The sequence below is a fragment of the Lodderomyces beijingensis genome, assembly GCF_963989305.1.
Source record: "Lodderomyces beijingensis strain CBS 14171 genome assembly, chromosome: 5".
Classification (NCBI taxonomy): domain Eukaryota; kingdom Fungi; phylum Ascomycota; class Pichiomycetes; order Serinales; family Debaryomycetaceae; genus Lodderomyces; species Lodderomyces beijingensis.
Window position 1 is genome coordinate 1916729 of NC_089974.1, and position 18323 is coordinate 1935051.

General features: G+C 47.7%; 8 protein-coding genes across 8 annotated transcripts; 4 read left to right on the forward strand and 4 right to left on the reverse strand. All coding sequences in view use genetic code 12, as the record gives it.

Moving 5' to 3' along the window:
• Positions 1-75: 75 nt before the first annotated feature.
• On the forward strand, positions 76-2319 carry LODBEIA_P47110 (uncharacterized protein; the record flags this gene model as incomplete). Its single annotated transcript, XM_066974963.1, has 1 exon — positions 76-2319. One exon carries the CDS (start codon positions 76-78, stop codon positions 2317-2319), a length of 2244 nt encoding a protein of 747 aa, XP_066831649.1.
• A 603-nt stretch (positions 2320-2922) lies between these two features.
• LODBEIA_P47120 (uncharacterized protein) lies at positions 2923-3294 on the forward strand (the record flags this gene model as incomplete). Its single annotated transcript, XM_066974964.1, has 1 exon — positions 2923-3294. The coding sequence occupies one exon, from the start codon at positions 2923-2925 to the stop codon at positions 3292-3294; it is 372 nt and encodes a 123-aa protein (XP_066831650.1).
• Positions 3295-3367: 73 nt separating this feature from the next.
• Positions 3368-4645, reverse strand: LODBEIA_P47130 (uncharacterized protein; the record flags this gene model as incomplete). Its single annotated transcript, XM_066974965.1, has 1 exon — positions 3368-4645. One exon carries the CDS (start codon positions 4643-4645, stop codon positions 3368-3370), a length of 1278 nt encoding a protein of 425 aa, XP_066831651.1.
• A 274-nt stretch (positions 4646-4919) lies between these two features.
• On the reverse strand, positions 4920-5533 carry LODBEIA_P47140 (uncharacterized protein; the record flags this gene model as incomplete). The annotated part of the gene is made up of 2 exons (XM_066974966.1): positions 4920-5329; positions 5527-5533. The coding sequence occupies 2 exons, from the start codon at positions 5531-5533 to the stop codon at positions 4920-4922; spliced, it is 417 nt and encodes a 138-aa protein (XP_066831652.1).
• A 1026-nt stretch (positions 5534-6559) lies between these two features.
• Positions 6560-7822, forward strand: LODBEIA_P47150 (uncharacterized protein; the record flags this gene model as incomplete). The annotated part of the gene is made up of 1 exon (XM_066974967.1): positions 6560-7822. One exon carries the CDS (start codon positions 6560-6562, stop codon positions 7820-7822), a length of 1263 nt encoding a protein of 420 aa, XP_066831653.1.
• Positions 7823-7850: 28 nt separating this feature from the next.
• On the reverse strand, positions 7851-8636 carry LODBEIA_P47160 (uncharacterized protein; the record flags this gene model as incomplete). The annotated part of the gene is made up of 1 exon (XM_066974968.1): positions 7851-8636. The coding sequence occupies one exon, from the start codon at positions 8634-8636 to the stop codon at positions 7851-7853; it is 786 nt and encodes a 261-aa protein (XP_066831654.1).
• A 536-nt stretch (positions 8637-9172) lies between these two features.
• LODBEIA_P47170 (uncharacterized protein) lies at positions 9173-17944 on the forward strand (the record flags this gene model as incomplete). The annotated part of the gene is made up of 1 exon (XM_066974969.1): positions 9173-17944. The coding sequence occupies one exon, from the start codon at positions 9173-9175 to the stop codon at positions 17942-17944; it is 8772 nt and encodes a 2923-aa protein (XP_066831655.1).
• A 61-nt stretch (positions 17945-18005) lies between these two features.
• LODBEIA_P47180 (mitochondrial 54S ribosomal protein bL34m) lies at positions 18006-18311 on the reverse strand (the record flags this gene model as incomplete). The annotated part of the gene is made up of 1 exon (XM_066974970.1): positions 18006-18311. One exon carries the CDS (start codon positions 18309-18311, stop codon positions 18006-18008), a length of 306 nt encoding a protein of 101 aa, XP_066831656.1.
• Positions 18312-18323: the final 12 nt, after the last annotated feature.

Sequence of the window (18323 nt, forward strand, 5' to 3'; positions counted from 1 at the left end):
CAAATCAAAATCAAGCCTTTGTCTGTGCGTTGCATCGAAATCAAGAACTGCGTATTTTCTCCTGGTTTCAGTAGCATGGGACAGTCTGCAAACCATCGAGATAGTGATGAGATTACAGTAATCACTCAAACAGAACATCTACTAAGGAAACCAGTAACGACAGCATTGCCGTTGGCATTTAACAAGTCAAAGGCAAACACGAGTGTTGTTCCGGATAAACCGGCTAAACTGCAGACACCAACAACCAAAGTGATGCCAAGTGACAACTTTCATTTAGACACCCGTAAACAAGAATATGACGCATTGGAGCGACGATATGCAGACATGTTGTTGAAAGTGGAGGGAATTGGAGCAGAGAACCAGCTACTTGTTCACGAGCTCGAGCACAGGAAAGCTGACTTGGAAGCAGCTCAAAGGGAGATCCAAACCGTTGCAAGGGCCATGGGGGAGATGGAAGTGGAAAAAGAGTGTCTCAAAGATCTCATTAACCAGCAAGAAGAGTTTTACCAGAAAACTGTTGATTGTTTGCAAAAGAAAATCAACCAACTACAACATCAAAGTGAAGCAGTTGGCAACACACTACCACAGGTCAACACTGGTGACCACAGTAGGGACCTTTTGGAGGAGAAATACGACAAGCTTGTGCGAGACTACAAGGTGTTGCAAAACCAGTTTGAAGTGGAGAAAAACTCAAAGCTTGCTCTAATGGACCAAATTGAGTTTTTAAACCGCCAGTGTGAACGCTTGGCTAGCCAAGTGAGACCAAGTAGTGAAAAAACAGTTGCAGCATTGGACAGAGATATTGACGCTCTCAGTCATCACTCCAATTACTCATTGCTCAATTTTTCAGAAAAACACATTGACAGCAGCGAGGGCGAGTTGGATCTTCTTAATCATAGCATGCAGGAGGATCCCCACCACGACTCTTCCTGTCTCAAGGACACCTCCACGGGCTCAATCAAGGTGGCTCATGGCTTTCAGTTCCCGCCCGCGGAAACCGCCATTCTTCCTCCATCTCCAGACCCAGAGTCGAAAAACCGCAAACGCAGGTCCTTGCCCACGTGTTTGAAATCAAAACCAAAAGTGCCCGAGCCGACGGATTTTGTGCTATCTCCGTTCAAACTAGCACCAAGCAACTCGATTGAAGATGCCGGTGTGTTTGAGCAAATGGCCGATGCAACTGTCAAACGGTACTCATCAACAAAGCCAAACCACGTGCGATATAACAGTCACGATATAATACCCGTCAAAGTCGAGTTTGAAGAGCAAAATGGAACGAGGGTATCATCCATGCCTCAGGGCCAAAGCTCGAAACGGCACCTGCTGATATTCGATGTGATTGAGGAGTCTGTTGACGTTGACTCCAGCAAGTCGCGCCACCGAGAGGGGACCTTGTTTGCATTGAATGGATACATGAGACCCGAAACTGACACCGAGGGCAACAACCGCTTTTCATTCGACGACTCTGAACTGTCTTCCAAGAGATCCAGCTGTTTAAACTCGGACAGCCGCACAAGACAGGAGATTACAAAACTCAAATTCGAACTACAATCACTCAAGCTACATAATGAAAAGTTGCTCTCCTACATTGGCTTTGAGCTACAAAAGCAAAAAAAGAACATCAAGCGGTTGGCCAAGAAACAGTCGTTGACCTCATTACGGCAGAATGGCTACGAATACTCCGATGCCAAGTTGATCAAAGACTCGCGCGACTTGTTGATCAACAAGAAACGCGTGCTAAGGTCCGTTTCCATCAACACTGTCTTGCACAATGCCAGAGACGCAAATACGCCATTTTCGATGAGTCCCGTGGGGTTGATTTGCGATGCCAGTCACGTGCCCAACCCAGACGAGCAATACATTGGCAACTTTGACATATTCGAACTAGATGAAGACCAAGACAGCCCGCGTCAGCACGCGCAAAGTAATTTTGTCAACGACCGGATCGTCAAGAAATTTGCCTCTGAAGTGTTTGAGCGGTCCGAGTTGTATCCGCTAAGTGAGAACGAGAGCGACGCAGCAGAGTATGAGAACATGACCTGGCAGTTGAACGCGGCGGACGACGAAGCTGAAGAGCAGCAGCTGAGCGAATATGCATCGTCTTCTTCTGCGTCTTCCGAAGGGGAAGTTGGGATGTTGAACCAGATCAAGCATCTAGTGATGGGGGGAGCCAAGGAAGCGAAATCCAAGAGGAAATCAAAGAACAGGGACGCGCTCGTGGATGACAATTTAAAGTTCAAGTTTCTCACCATTGCGCTTGGGATTGTCATCATTGGGCTCAAGTTAACGCCTCAATCGCACAACCCAGCGGCAAAATAGGTGGGGGGTGAAGTTAAGGGTGGGTGGCCGTTGTTTTGGTAGTTTCGTCTTTTGTATTATGTAATGCGTTTAACTAAAGTGGTGGGAAATGATATCAGACGGGTCAGTGTTTTCAAACCTGCTGTAAAATATCTCGTTAAAGACGAAATGCCTATCCAGGAAACGGCTTTTGTCAGATGGAGCAAATGCAGAAACCTCCTTTCGATGCAATCGGTAAGGGGCATGGTGGTATGATGAAAGGTGCAGAAATCAGGCCACTCTTGTTTTGCGTGTATGCAGCACAGGAAAAACCAAGAGGAAAACGGACAGTATGCTGCAAAATTATAAAACAGCCACCAAGAGGTGGAGTAAAAGACGATAGCAATGCACTTCTCAGCGATGATAGCTGATGGGGACATATATACCATAAAGAAGAACATCAGAAGTATTGTATATTTCGAATTGTGGTGTGCTGGAATAGAAAAGTAGAACGCACTGGATATACTGGTCTTTACTGATAGGCCAATCTGCCCAACTCCATACATCGGAGTTATGCGCTTGCCAATTGTTGCAGCACCTCAAGGCCAATCACAGTATCGTCAAAAATTATATAACTACAGCAAGATGGCACTTCGGAACTATTTATATGCCAAACACGACGAAGCTAATGCTGCTATAAACACCAAGATCAACAAATCCACCCTGCTTAACCTGCAAGCTGCTGGCACAAGCGCACAAGTGGAGTCAAACGCAACTCCAGAGAAACCTATCCTTCCACCGACAAGACTCGTGTCCGAGATGAACACCGCCACGCAAAAGCTGCAAGAGATTGATCTTGTTGATTTTAAAATATCAAAATGCACCAGGCTGTGCAGCACCTGCAAATGCAAATTGGATCCCGTCAAGGGGCTGGAAAGCCAGCAGCCGATTAACGTTAAGCCTGGATTGAATGTCGAGCTTGCTCATGATGAGATTGATTTCACCAATTCGATATAATGCATGTCACTTTTTCAAATCACACATGTAGACGAAACCACTAGCAGTTGTTGACCTCTTAGATGATAACTTCCTACTCAGATAAAGTTGGATCGCTGTGGCTGCTCTGAATTTGGTCCACACTTGCACTTTCAGCAAGGTACTTTTCATCAAAGTACGACTCCTTGAATTTTTGAAACAATTTAAACGTGTTGGGATAGCTTTGCTGATGGTTGTGGAAGAACTTGTCGCCCGTAACAAATATGAACCTTTCGACATCTACGATTGTTGGCGGGCCGTTGCTTCTCGGCACGCGGTTGCTCACGTTTGCTGATTTAGGTGTCAACTGATTCATCTGGTGAGAGGAAACGCGTTGCGGTACTGAGACATTGTTATGTGCCATGGCCTGCGAGGAGCGGAGAGTTGACGTGTGGAGATCTTGTCCCTGCTGATGGCCCCTCCCTGACCTCTCAGTCTTTTCGAATTGGAGCTCCACACCGAACCCGTTTCTAGATAGATCAAGTTGAGCAGGATGTGCTGGGTGAGATGCGTTTGCAAGTTGCGAGTGGGCTCCCGACCCGTGCAAGTTTGACTTGTGATTTGATCTCTGATGATGGTGCGTTTCCTCATGATTGCACATGAAATCTGCATCCATATCCTGATCTGCATCCACACTGGGCGGTCTTGCCTGTCGAGTTTCTGCAGTCTCAGTAGTTTCAGTTTCGACTCGAAACATTGCCGCATGGTTGAACTCACTGGGAGTCATAGACTGGGTACTCGTATAAGAAACATCAATCGGACAGTCGGCCCCCTGATGTATCGATATTGAAGCGGGGGGTGATAATCCGTCGTGGCCGGATCCCGGCTCTTGTGACTTTTGGCTTACGCTAGTTCCTTGCCCCTGTGTATACTTGGAGACCCTCCCCCTTTCCTTGTTGACTTTGTTTGTCTTTATCCCGTGTCTCTTTCGAAACTGACTTAACCAGCCGTGACTAAAGCTGTGCAACCGCTTGGGGTCGTCTACTCCGTACTGTTGCGCATACCGCGCCCATTGTTCGCGAAGCACGGGCTCACTAATTGGACCGTTCCTTGCTAGTCGTTCCTGGACAAACTTGTCCATGGCCTTGTTGATGTCCTCGTATTTGAACGTTGCATTGCGCTTGGCGTTCTTGGACGATTTGAACTTGGCTTCGCTGTACCGCCTACGCAACTCTGGCTCGTTTTTCAACCATTCACTTAACGACGACGTTGAAATTGAGAGTTGCTCTTTAAACTTGTCGACGGTTTTCAACTGGGGACTATCGGATTGATGAAAGTAGTCGAGCACGTGTAATTTCTGCGCCAACGTCGCCCGCGGTAGTTTGGTCGACATTCTAATTTGTTTATTCCCTCGGCGTGGAGGAGGTAGACTAGAGATATTAACCTGGGAAAGCTGTGACCCAGACTTTTCTGCTTGACCCGCAACTGATATTATTTCAGGAGTGCGTGGCCGCCAGAGGTTAACGGAATTTTCCCGCAAAGACAGGGCTTTTGGCAGGTTTGGCGACTTTAGGTACACTTGAAATCAATTCCAACCAAGAAGAGCTGTTTCGTAACAAAAGAAAAAGAATATCAAATCCTGTAATAATACCTTTAAATATCTCCATTTAATGGGACCCAGCACCTCTACTGACTCTTTCCAAGACCGATTCGTATGCAACTTCTGAGAAATCAGTACCCTGGACATCGGCAGCAACACCGTTCAAGGCTCTTCTCAAGGAGTCCTTTGACGATGCGTAAACCATCTTGGCTCTCACTGGTGCGGTATCTGGCGACCAAGTGAAAAACACAATCTTGGATCTCTTTCCTTCGCCGCCGCCAATCTCGTACTCAAAATCGTAAACAGCGTATTTGCATTCGTTTTCAGGCAACTTTTCCAAGAACGAGTCGTACTCTGGATCTGTGGACGTCTCGTCAACCACAATCTCGGTTTTGGCGTCGTTTAAAGTGTAGATGATGAACTTGTACTTTTTGCCCAACTTCAATTCATTGAATGCTTTTAACGATTCATCTGCAACTTGGACACTGGATGGGACATGTTAGTATGCTTGTGGCATTTTTTTTTTTTGAAGCGAGTGGAGTCATTGGACATACCCTGATCTTGACTAGATAATGAAGGTTAGTATCCTATGCTAGCATGTGAATTTTAGAAATGACGTTGTAAGGGAGATGGTGGCAGTTGTAGTAGAGGGTTCACCAATTCGACTACAAGACATACCATGATTGATTCGGCTCTATGTAAATAAGTGTTTTGGAAGTGGTGGTTGTGCTAGTAAGAACTAGATTGTATATCCTGTGTTTAAACTTGCTGGTTTGGCTGAGTTTAGTTTTTTTTTTTTTTCTGTCGACGCAAGTGGATCCAATTTTGCATTTTCCTCAAGTATACCAGCACTGTTTGCCTGCTGGGCTACAACAGTGAATACAAGAAGGCAAAAAAAGATCTTTGTTGAACCGCCGATTCTTGTGTTACCTCAGTAGCGCTTTAGAGAAGTTGGTTTTCTCCATCTCGGGAAACGCTGGCAAAATAAAGTCAGAATCGCTCCTTTTTCATTGTAAGGTAACTGGGTGCAAAAAACTGAGGCAACCCTAAAAATAGAGAGTACATAGGACCCCAGGATTGATACTATCATGAGTCCATCGCTTGAGATTGATAGAAAGAAGCCAAAGTCCTGTACTTGTTGAGTTTATACCAAATCTTGTACGAATTTGCCTAAAAATTTGGACGAAAATAAAACAAAATCCCAAGATTGTAGAAATGATGTATCCCATTGAAATCAAGTCTCGAGGACCCACCAAAGGGCCAGAAAGTTGTATTATTGCAGAATCTGGTTGCAAGCAGCTGTGAACCTTCCGGATTGGTACATTCGGCAATTTGTCCGAGTGGTTTTAAGGAGTCGGGTGCAGGTTTCTACTCAGGTGGTAAGCTATTCCCGATGGGCTCTGCCCGCGTAGGTTCGAATCCTGCAATTGTCGCTTTTCCATTTTTTTTTTTGGCTGCTTTTTATCCCACTTGAGGCTGATATCTAGGTGTTTTTCTATAGTTGAACTTGAAGGTCAAAACAGTTGACATCATCTGCTCTGTATTGCACTTGGCCTCTGTTTTCCAGTTGCCCCTTGTCTCATTCTCAGTCATATCTCGAGGGTTTTTGCAAGGTTCCAGAGGGTGGATAATCACATCGCAGCGAGCGAGATTCTGCAATATATTTTCCACCACTGCTAATTGTTGATCCTTTCCACCCATGCAACTATGGAGGAAGAAGACCTATATGAGATACTAGAAATTGAATCAAATGCCACCGCCGTCGAGATCAAAAAGGCGTACCGAAAGCTTGCTTTGAAGTACCATCCGGATAAAGCGTCGGGGACGGAACGCGAGGAGGCGGAAGTTCAGTTTAAGAAGATCTCGTATGCGTATGAAATACTCATCGATGAAGAGAAACGATATCGGTACGACCAGTTTGGTAGTACAGATGCCAGCCAAACTTACGCTTCAAACCCCTTTGAGCAGTTTTACGGAGCGAGCTTCAACGAGTACAACGGCAACGATTTTCACGATTTTTTCAGCAACGGCCAAGCTCGACACAACGAGGCCAAAACGGAAGATGCAAAAATCAAGGTGGAGGTCACCCTCGAAGAGTTGTACATGGGAAAGACCGTGCGGACCACGTCAACCAGAAACGTCATCTGCACCAGCTGCAAAGGCAGTGGAGTCAGGTCGTCAAACGTGGTGAGCAAGACGTGTGGCATATGCAATGGCGAGGGCCACATTCGCAAAATCAAACGAGTGGCACCTGGTCTTGTCTCGCAACACTATGTTGACTGTGTCAAGTGTAGTGGGACAGGGAAAATACACAGAACCAAAGACAAATGCAAGCAGTGCGGCGGAGCCAGAGTCACTGAGGAGACTAAAATACTCGAGTTTGAAATACCAAAAGGGTCTCCCAATAACGGCGTGATTCGGAAAAAGGGCGAGAGCGACCAGTGCCCGGGAAAGATTGCCGGAGATGTGATACTAGAGTACGCTTGTAAGCAACATCAAACGTTTGAGCGCAAGGGGAATGACTTGTACGCCAGTTTCACATTGCCCCTCGCAGACGCGTTGACAGGATTCTCCAAGCAGGTGGTTATTCATTTGGATGGGAGAAGCATCAAGCTTTGCACGCCAGCGGGGAAAGTCATTAGACCTCATGACTTCATCAAGATTGCAGGAGAAGGAATGCCTCTTAGAGGAGGAGCGTCCTCGTGGCTTTCGGCCAAGTCCAATGGCGATTTATATCTCAAACCGGAAATTGAGTTCCCCAGGGATAATTGGTGCTTGGAGAGAGACGACATGATAAAAATCAGAAACGTCCTTCCAGTGTCAGCTGAAGCACAAATAGCTCCCGAAGCAAACGTCAATCTAATCACTGATTTTACAATTCTCCAACCTGCTGATTTACCATCATACGAAACGAGGCAAGAACACGAAGAGGGCTATAGAGAATACTCACCACAGTGTAGTCAACAATAATAGCATTGTAGATAGGATACCGCATTATTTAATCTAACAAGTTTTGCAAATCGGTATCGTTCAACCCGAGTTCCCCTTCTTCTTGCTGGTTTTCTTCTATATCCACCTCGATGGTCATCTCTCCTACATCTACCGCATCGCTATCAGTGTTGTTAGGAGTTGAGAAGCATTGCAACTCTGCTTCGTCAAATAGTCTGGGAACTGCACTAGGTGCTCTCTCTGGGACGGATTCGATCTCGTCGTTCCAATGTAGTTCAACCAATCTGTCGATGTCATTAACGCGCTGGCACTGTTTCACCGGGTCCATGTTGTTGGCAGCGGGACGGGCAAGATTTCGCGCATGAAGCGCGTCTGTCCTCAAAGTCGACCCGATTCTGCCGGCAGGACCCTTCTGTGGCAACTGAGGTTTAATCAAAGAGTCTGTCCATGGCTCATCGTCCAACCTCGACCGCTTGACAAGAGCTGTATTGTCTGATACTGGCTCTAGGTTTACTCTTTTGGAAACTCGATTGGGCAGTAGCAGCGATTGCTTCGCTTGCGAATCATCTTGATGGACCAACACCGACGAGGAAGATGAAGCAGCAGATGGTATTCCCAACGTTGAGTTTGATTTACTCAACTGGGGCGGATTGAATATGTTTGATCCAAGTGTTGATTTCGAGCGGTTGAATGCGACATTGGTGATGTTTTGGTTCTTACCACCCAACGGCACTCGTTTGTAGACTTGGGTGTTTGCGGTGTTGTTGTTTTCCTGCTTATTTCGTGACCTAATCACATTCCGGTTCTCGGAGTTGTCAAAGACTCTGTGAGACATGATGGTGGCTGAATGAAGGAGTAAGTGGTGAAAGAAACGCAGGTTGTAATCAAAGCTGTGACATTTGTTTTGATATTTCGTGCTGTAAACGCGCACCACCAAAACACACTACTACAACTGATATAGCATAGACAACACTATCTATCTTTCAGACTACACAACAAGCAAGTCATTGACTACTATCATATACAGCACCATTATGGTGAGGACACGTTCTAAACTGGTACACATATCGTCTTCTTCTGCAACAGTAGTGGTGGAAACCAACCATTGCACACACCACGGCCAAATGCTGCTCCCTGTTCTTCCCTTTCTCCCAAAGTTTACCGCGGAATTCAGCGGAAAAAAAGTGTCGTATGGCGATAGATACACTCATCACAAGCTAATTGGTGCCCTCCAAATAAGACTTTTACATTACAAACACCAGGGTAAAGAAAACCCGTCTTCCAATCTATCCTTTTTCCACGGCATACAACACCAGGGATTCGGGCGATTCAAGGCTATGCGACAGCATTCCTCTTCCAACCTCACCGATAATGGCATTTGAATCACAGTTTATAGCAGTCACTTCCACGTCCACCATTAAGGTGTCCTTTTGGATCTACTTGGTAGACTGGGTGCTAGCGTTGATCTTGGGTCTCGGGTTCATCTTCTACTTCCACAAGCTATTGGGTTTCCTATTTTCCCTACTATTCAAGTTGATACTCTGGACGGCGTATAAAACCAGGATCCGCGTGGACGCAATGAAAATCTCGCCGCTAGCCGGCAGGATATTCATCAAAAACCTCACCATCACAACTAGCGATGCAACTATTTCCATTTTGAACGTAACCTTGACCTGGAGGTACTGGCTCTTTAGGTTGACCAAGCTCTCGAACTACTACTGGGACACCGACTACGAAGTTGGCGGAGTCACGCAAAAGCAAAACGACGAGCTGCCGTCTCGGTTTGTTATGGTTGTGGATGGGTTGGAGATTTTCATCTACAACCGCACGGAGGCATTTGACAACATTGTTGAGATTTTGAAAACGGGTGACAACTCAGCAACAAAGGAGACGGAAAAATCGTTTGCATCGTCAACATCAACGTCTTCGGGTGAGAGCTCGGCTTCGCACCGGAACGACAAGGAAGGAGAGTCGATTGAGTTTGTCAGAAAGTCCAAAAGCAGGTCCTTGATGTTGTTTCTCTGGGTATTGCCCTTGGAGATTAGAGTCAAAAAGGGAGCCATTGTGTTGGGGAATGTCGTGACACCTTCTATTCTAGTGGCCTCGTTCAAATCTGCAAGGGGATCAATAGACGTGTCAAAAGCACCAAACTCACTAGACCCCTACAGACTACTCCACGATCTTCAGTTTTTGCAATTCCAGATCGCAATGAAGACAAATCTCGGATACGACAAGCATAGATACGACACTCACCCCAAAGACAAGTCCCAAAGGAGTCACGCAGACATGAAGAGGTATAAAGTATGGCGCAGATTCACTCGTGCCATGCAATGGGTGCGCAAGAGACTCGATCAGGGCCGCGAGGCTTCACGAGTCGACCTACCGCACAACCAATGGAGAGGCTTGAAACGGTACGTAGGCGAGTTTCAAGAACCAGAGGTGTTGTCGCCAATGAGCACAAACCAGGAACAGTATGCCAAGTACAGTTTGATCTTAGACTCCACCATGACACGATTCATCTACTATTATGACTCCCCCGGTGTGCAAACTGGTATTGACTCGGGGGAGGCGCCTGAATCAGGTCTCGAGATTGAGATCTCCCATGGGACTATACATTATGGACCATGGGCCGACCAACAGCGGGCACCCCTACAAGACATGTTGTTTCCTCCGCTAGCCAAAGATTCAACACCAAACTATGCAGGCGTGGCCTCAGAAGGGAGCAAGAAAAGAGAATACCAGGGTTTCAAGATTGCCGTTATTGTGCGGGACGACTTGGTCGTGCGGGTGCCCACTCGCGAACCGAGCAAAGACAATGACTACATCAGCCTGGGAGTGCCCAAGACCGGCCGGCCGTTTGGGTGGATCGAGTTGAAGCTCGGCGAAGGGTCCAACGTGGGTGTTTTCACTTCGTACGTCACCGACAAGGAGGACAAGTGGCCGAACCGGCTAAAGATGGTTTTCAACATGCCCGAAATGCGGACATCGGTGAATCACGATGTGTTGTTCTTGGCCGACTCCCACGAGATTAGCGCCGACATTGGCCTCCCGTTGCTGTGGAACGGGAAATGCACCTGGACATTTGACCAGGTCAGTTTGAATGCGAGGATGTTTTTGTTGCGAGAGCACCTTTTGCTATTTTCCGACCTATTCGCTGACTTTGCATCAGGCGAGCCGCTCCCGTACGAATACTTTAGACCATTTGTCTACAACATCCAGTGGAAGCTAATCAACTACGAGCTATATTTGAATGTCAACGACAACAACATCATAAACCACCCTTTGGACTTTAGCAACAACAAGTACCTCTCCTTTGAAGGCAAACAGATGGACTGTACTGTGGGAATCCCCATGTATGGCTCACTCACCAAAAAATCTACAGTTTCTTACCACGTCTCAACGCCAAAGTTCAACTTGAATTTGCATATACCGCCCTGGCACACAGTGAACGCATTCATGGCGAAAACGATTCTCGTTGGCAGCAGCGGTCATTTCGAGGTCTCGGGGGCCTACACGTTCTACAGCGGCGTCGAGATCAACACGTCCAACTGCGTGGAGATGAACTGCATTGGTGATGAAGTGTGCTTGATATTCTATGGGTTTGCCATCAGGTACTTGTTTACGATGCGAGAAAACTATTTCGGAGACCACATTCATTTCAAGACGTTTGAGGAGTTCAACAACCGAGGTGGAAGCACAGCCACAGAGGAGGACAAGGCACCGGCCAAGGACGAGAGTTACTGGGGGATGCTCAAAGTAGAAAACGATGTTGATGTGTTGTTTACTTTCCAGGTGAGAAACGGGTTGATCATCTTGCCTGAGCATTTGTACAGTTGCCGGTCCCATGTGGGATTGTATTTTGACATGTTGGACGTTGACCTTCGATTCACAAACTACTACATGGACATGCAAGCAGACTTTAGCCCGGTTTCAGGCACCGTGGTCCACGACTTTGATGAAAAAATGCCATTTGTAGATGTAGGAGAATACGCACAGAGCCATTTCGCGACTCGTGCCGACATGCACGTCGACGGATTCAGCGTCCACTCGCACAGAATGTTTGGCATACCTCCCACCGAGTTGACCTTTTGGTGTAAATGGGATTTTGCCAGCGGCGAGTGGGTGATTGATGGCGACCCCGGTATCATCAGGGCACTAAAAGCGGGGATTTCAAACTTCGGATCGGGGTTGCTGGACCATGAAAACGCGTTGGGTGAGTTGTTCCCACCTGCGTTTGATGCAGCCAACTTTTCATTTCGCTGCCCGAGATTTTTATTCAAGTTGAGACCCGACGTGCTGAGCCTATTGGAGTTCCAGATGGACGATTTATTGTTGTCGTACAATGACATGAGCAACAACCGGTACTCAAACAGACTATCGGTGTCGATCCCGGGCATCACAGCCAAGGCACTGACAACATGCCGCCACGGCGATATGAAGCTAGTGTTTTACCTTCAAACGTCGTTGACCTTGGTGAACATCTGTCAGAAAAAGGACATGATGGGCCGTCGAGCGATACAACAGCTTCACATGCGCAATAGCGATGCTCCTTTCCACCGCGCCCCCTTTTTGCTTTCCGAGGAGTACAGGGATAGGTTTTACGACGCAAACAAGGGGAGCTTCATGACCTCGTTGTCACTCCCACAAGTGGCCATCCCTTTGACGGAGTTTACTGCTGATGTGGTTCTTGAAAGCGGCAGTAGTAGTGTTTTGCACAGCAGTGTTGATGATGTCTGCCCGATTGGTGAGCAGACGTATCCCACAGTCGTTTATGACAGCGAGGACTTTACTCCTTCTTATGTGGTGGAACCAGACACTGAGTATGACAATATCATTGTGGAGCTTGGCGCACTCAAAGCCTACATTTGTCCCGAGGTTTTTTCGCTAGTGTTTGCCTTGATGACGAAGGTCATGGCGGATGTCAGCATGGAGTCGCTCATGGACCAGATCGAAGTCTCCACTATTGAGTCATTGAACGCAATGCAGAAGTTGTCCCAGTCGGTCAAGAACTTTCGCGTGGTGAACCACGAGTGTGTAGTGCACTTGTCGATGGATGTGGGTAGTGATGTTGCTAGTATGCAAAGAGGAGGCGCAGCAAAAAGGCTAGAATTGGTGTTGTCCAATTTCTCCGCCGCAGTCTCCCAAAAGGCCTTCTTGGCGGGAGAGGATGTGGATGATGCACAGTCTGAGGAGTTGTCGCTTGCAGTCCACGTTGAGTGTGTTTCTGTGACATCTCTCGGGGAAGAGGGTAAGAACCTGGCAATAGTGGCGGAAGCTAGGGACCTAGAGTTGTGGGCTGACGTGAGAGACGGCAGTATCGTGGGCTCCGCTGATGTCAACTATTTGAGTTTCGAAGTTGACATGGCTGAAATCAGCAATCAAATTCAGTCTTGTCAGGCTGTACTTCAATCCATCAACCCTGCTTTGACGATTCTCGACACTATCGAAAAGAACAGCTTCTTGCAGGCAAAGCTTATCCACGAGTTGACGTTGGCCTCTGTTGAACATGCAATCGATCACGACCCCGATGTCCTCACGCGACCGGCGTACATATTGCGATCCAAGAAGGACCACATGCGGAACTCCGACGGCTGGAAGATCGTGGCAAAGTTGCGACACACCCTTCGGAGCTTGCCGAGTAGTTGGTTGCACAACGCGATGGAGAACTTGCGCGACAAGGGCCTCTCGCTAAACGCGCTTGAAGAGGTGTGGGTGTATTTTTCCAACTGGAGAGCGTGGGAGTCGAACCCGCAGCAGCGGCGGCAGATGTTGGAAGGAATATTCAAGGGAGCCGGGAAAAGCACGCCTTTGCAGGTTGACTTTGTCACATCCATACACAGAGTCTCGGTCCATTGCGCAAGCCTTGAGGAGCCAGCATACTTTCGGTTGCGCGACATCTACTGCACGGGGACTCTGCTGCCACCTCAGGGTGATGTAAAGAAAGGTATCAACGCAGCGTTGAGCGTGGGTTCTTATGAGGGGAAAATCACAAACACGTTTCTCCAGTCATTGTCGAGACTCAACCTTGGTGATCTCGCCACAAAATCACATCATTCGAATCAGGGAGCCAAGGAGCAAAGTCATATACAAGTCACGGTAAAAGTTGATCATTTCGACCAATCAGTTGAGCTTTTAAACGCTGCAGGTACTTTCAGCGTGAGGAACTGCTTGACAATGTTCCACAAGGATGACTCGGAATCACGGTTGCAAGTTGTGTCGAATATTGAAATGCTAGAGGTGGCACTACATGCCATGAAAGAGCAAATGCTTACGCAAAGCTGTTACAAGTCAAACGTGGTGTTTGTGAAACTAGGGTCGCTGATGCAGGTGAACGTGGAGACAGAGGGAACAAGAACCAGCTTGGTCAGTCGCCGTGATCGAATTATGCAAGTGTTGCAAGTACTCATGGCGGAAGACGTCCCGTTTGTAAAAGGGTTGGCATCAAAGGACTCAGGATCTCCAAAGTCGTCGCCGCCTGCAAAGCCTTTATTTTTGAGCTGCACTGCCAAGGCCAAGGAAATCGTCTGGAAGATAGACTTGCTTGACCCGCTCCACTTTGCAGGTGCCCTCACGGGATTTGCGATTAGCACCACTATGAAAGATGGCCGTGTCTCTACTCGAGTTGAGTTCCAGCGACTCAAGAGCAACTTCTGCATCGACCGCCACAGTGTACTCGAACTCCATTCCACCGAGCTTGTAAGCTTGTGCGGTGTTGAAAGTGCTGAAGATTTGATGTTGCTCTCGTCGGAACTCTCCATCGGATACTTGAAGCTCCGATTTGCAGATGTCACTCGGATAATGAGATTTGTGTCATTTCAGATGCCCAAATTGCAAGAAAAGCTTGCCAAATTACACTCCTTGCTTTCCGATGGCAAGGGAGCCCGCCATGAAAACAAGACAAACCATCTATTCAGGCTCAAGTTCAAGGGAGAGTACTTGGAGTTGGCAGCTGTTTTCAACAAGGCAAGCTTGGGGTTCAGCGTCGAGGGCACCAGCTTCAACGTTTGCAACATTTCCGTAGTCCAGGAGTTGGAAAACTTGCCCATCGCCAAGGAAGTGCCTGCTTACGGGGACGTTGTGATACCAGCGTCCCGAGTGAGCTTGGTGGGAAAGAATATCCCGTTGGCATTGTCAAACATCATTGCTCTAAACTTGGCTGTGCGGTTGTTCAATGACACGGACTCCAGAAACACACGCCAGAGCTTGCAGATTGAGTCGGAGTTTTGCCGTGTTGCCTTGTCTGAATCTATTGTGATTGCGTCCATCAAGATACTAGACGATATATTGCCAATGCTTCCAAAACAAGCAAAAACTTCACCAAAGCCCAGACAGGATCAAGTTCGCAACAGCGTCGAGATGGCCATCTACTCCCGATTTTCCGCTTTTCAATTCCTTTCCTACAACTTTTGCATGGGCTGGCTTTTCAACGACCGGTCAAAGGACTGCCCCGGGGTCATTATCGGCGCAGAAAAGTTTTTTGCAGCCACCGAGGAAAGCTTGGGCAAGTTCACCTTGATGGGGGCGTACATCTCCTTAGCACATGGAGGCACGGCCAATGACTTCTACAGCACACGGTCTGAAAGAACCAGTTTGAATAGAGCCTTTTTGCCCAACTTGCAGATGATCTACATGATAGAGAAGCAGGATAAAAAGTCCAAGCATTTGCGGTTGTCGCTCAATGGAGACGAGATAGATGTGCAGTTTGTGTCGACATCGATTGGCACCTTTGTTGAGAAATCTGCGAGCTCCGCATCGCGAATCCAGAAGTATATGGAGAGAAAGTCGTGGTTATTCGACGACAAGGCGTCCGAGCCCAAGCCGGCGCGACCGTCATCAGACTTCAAAATCCCATTCCAATCGGTCGAGTTTGTCTCGACATTTGCAGGCTCCAATGTGTTGATATCAAGAATGGAGGACGAGGATCTTGGGGAGAAAAAGTCGTTGTTTTTGCATGCTCCTGCCATCAAGACCATCTTCAAGTTTTCTGAATGTTTAAACGGCAAGAAAAAGCTTAGTGGGGAGTTGGTGACCTCTTCTTCCGAAAACACATTATTTCCACAGTGTGTGCCGGTGCTCGTGGACATCATCTCCAGCATCAAGGAGTCGATGCACAAACCTGAATCTGGCAAGGACAAGGAGCTGACTAGCAAGGCTTCGAACGAGGTGAGCCGCAGCGATGGCTTTGTTTTGGACGACTTTGCGTTTGACATAGCGATAAGGATCGAGAGGCAGCAGCTTACACTCAGCTGTGAGCCCACCGCGAAGGTTGCGGCAGTTGTTGGACTTGAAGGGATCCTAGTGCAGATTGGCTCCAACGACCTGAAGGGGAAATCGCTCCACTTTTCAGTGCTCATGGACGGTGTTGCCGCATCGCTTCAGCACGTCTACTCGAGAGACATCAGCGCGTCGTTGAAAATGGAGAGAATCTTGCTCCTGAGTGTGCTCGAGTTTGGTCGAGCTGGGGGGATGTTCTCCACCGGTTGCGTGACCAACGCAGATGCGTACGTCAACGTGAAGCAGTACCAAGATGTGGACTTGTTCAAAGACATCTGGTTTCCAAAGCACTTATACGACCATCACCACGACGATGAGAGTCACCACCCGGGAGGCCATGCTGCAACAGCTTCGACTTCCTCGGAGTTGGCGCAGAACAAAAACATTGCTATGAAGTTTCGAGAGGTGTCGACAACTTATGCATTTCCCTGGGTCGTGGTCTTTGTAACAAACAAGGTCAACGTTGAAGTCGACTTTGGCCAAGCGTTGGGCATCTTCAGACTCGTCATCGGCAACTTCTGGGCCGTTTCCAAGAAATCCCAGGACTGGTCGCAGGACTTGAAGACGGGCATCAACGAGATCGATCTCTCCGCTGAGGGCAGGTTGGGCGGGTCCTTGCTTGTGCGCAACGTGAATTTGCACACCGCTATCAAATGGAACATTGGCGGAGCAGAGACCTTGGACGTTCCCTTGGTGTTGATCTCGGCGGGTATTGCCGAGTTGCTGCTCAAGATGTCCTTTGACTACCATGTGATTGCCATTGCCTACCTCGACGGCTTTTCAATGGACATCTACAATAAAAAGAATGAAATCGCCCTCACCAAGGACCACTTGATATTTGTCAGCAAGTTCAAAGCGCTCGAGATATACTTGACCTCGTTGACGGCGTCGAACTTTATGGACATTGGCAATACCATTTCACGCATGAACCAGGACAACAAAAGTTCCTACAAGGAGATCCTCAGAGACTCCTCGCGAGGCAAGTCGATAAGCCAAAGGATGCCGTCGAGGTCGTTTCTGAAGCACTCCCTCTTGAAAACGGTAAAGAAGCTAGACACGCAGATATTGGTGTCCATCGGTCATTTGCTTGTGCACGTGTACCCATCGTCCATGGACAACACCAAGGTTCTCGTTCTCAAGTTGGACGAATCGCGGGCAAAGTTCCAACAAAATGAGTACGGCTACGGAATCTCAAATGACTTGGACTTGAAGTTTAACGATCTAACAGTTTCGCTCTCGAGTATGCCTCCGCCACCAGAGACGTTTATCGAAACGTGCACTGTTGCTGAGTTTGTTTCTTTTGCCAAGCAGGCAAAGGGCGGCACGATATTTGTGTTTCCCTCGTTTAAGATCTCCATGCGGACATTTGAAAAGGGCCAAAGCAACGTTATCGAGTACTTGTTCCAGTCTTCCTTTGGAGGCACAGTTGCAGTGCGGTGGAACTTGGGTTCAGTCAACTTTATCCGCGAAATGTACAACATTCATTCGAGTGCACTTTCCACCAGGATTGAGTACAAGCAGAATATACAGAAAAAGTTTGACTCGCCAGTCAAAGAGGAACCGCCGGCGTTGTCAACGCTTAAACAGCAATTGGGCGAGGGGGACTCAACAAAGGAAATAGACAATGCCATCAAGGAGACGATGGAAAAGGTTGAGATCCAGTCTAAATACAGATACTCGCCTCTTGCGCCGCCAATAATAGAAGCACCCCAGCTCAAAGAGTTGGGCAATGCCACACCGCCGTTGGAGTGGTTTGGACTAAACAGAGACAAGTTCCCCAACTTTACCCATGAGTTGGTTATTGTCAACCTCCAGAGATTGGTCCATGAGGTGGAAACGCAGTACTCGAAAATGTTGGGCAAAATGTAAAAAAAAAAATGAGGTCTTTTTATTCCATCTATTTCGTATTTACATGGTAAGCTTTTTTTATCTAGTGAGTCAAAAACCATCTTCCTTTTGCTCTTCTTCTGGCAAGCACCTTTTGACCGCCTTTTGTTCTGAGTCTGGCCAAAAAGCCAAATGTTCTTTTCCGCTTCAACGTATTTGGCTGGTACGTGTTTCCTCTGGATTTGTATCTCCTTTGCACAAGGCCGAGCAACGACTGTAACGGTGAAATAGTTGGTGTTGCAGGCTGGGTGAGTGAGAGCTGCCGAGGGAGCGCTTGTGTAAGCCGCGGAATATGACCGGGCTGTCTAAACACGTTGCTGAGCTGTGCTTTGAGGATATGTTGCAACATGACGCTTGGGGG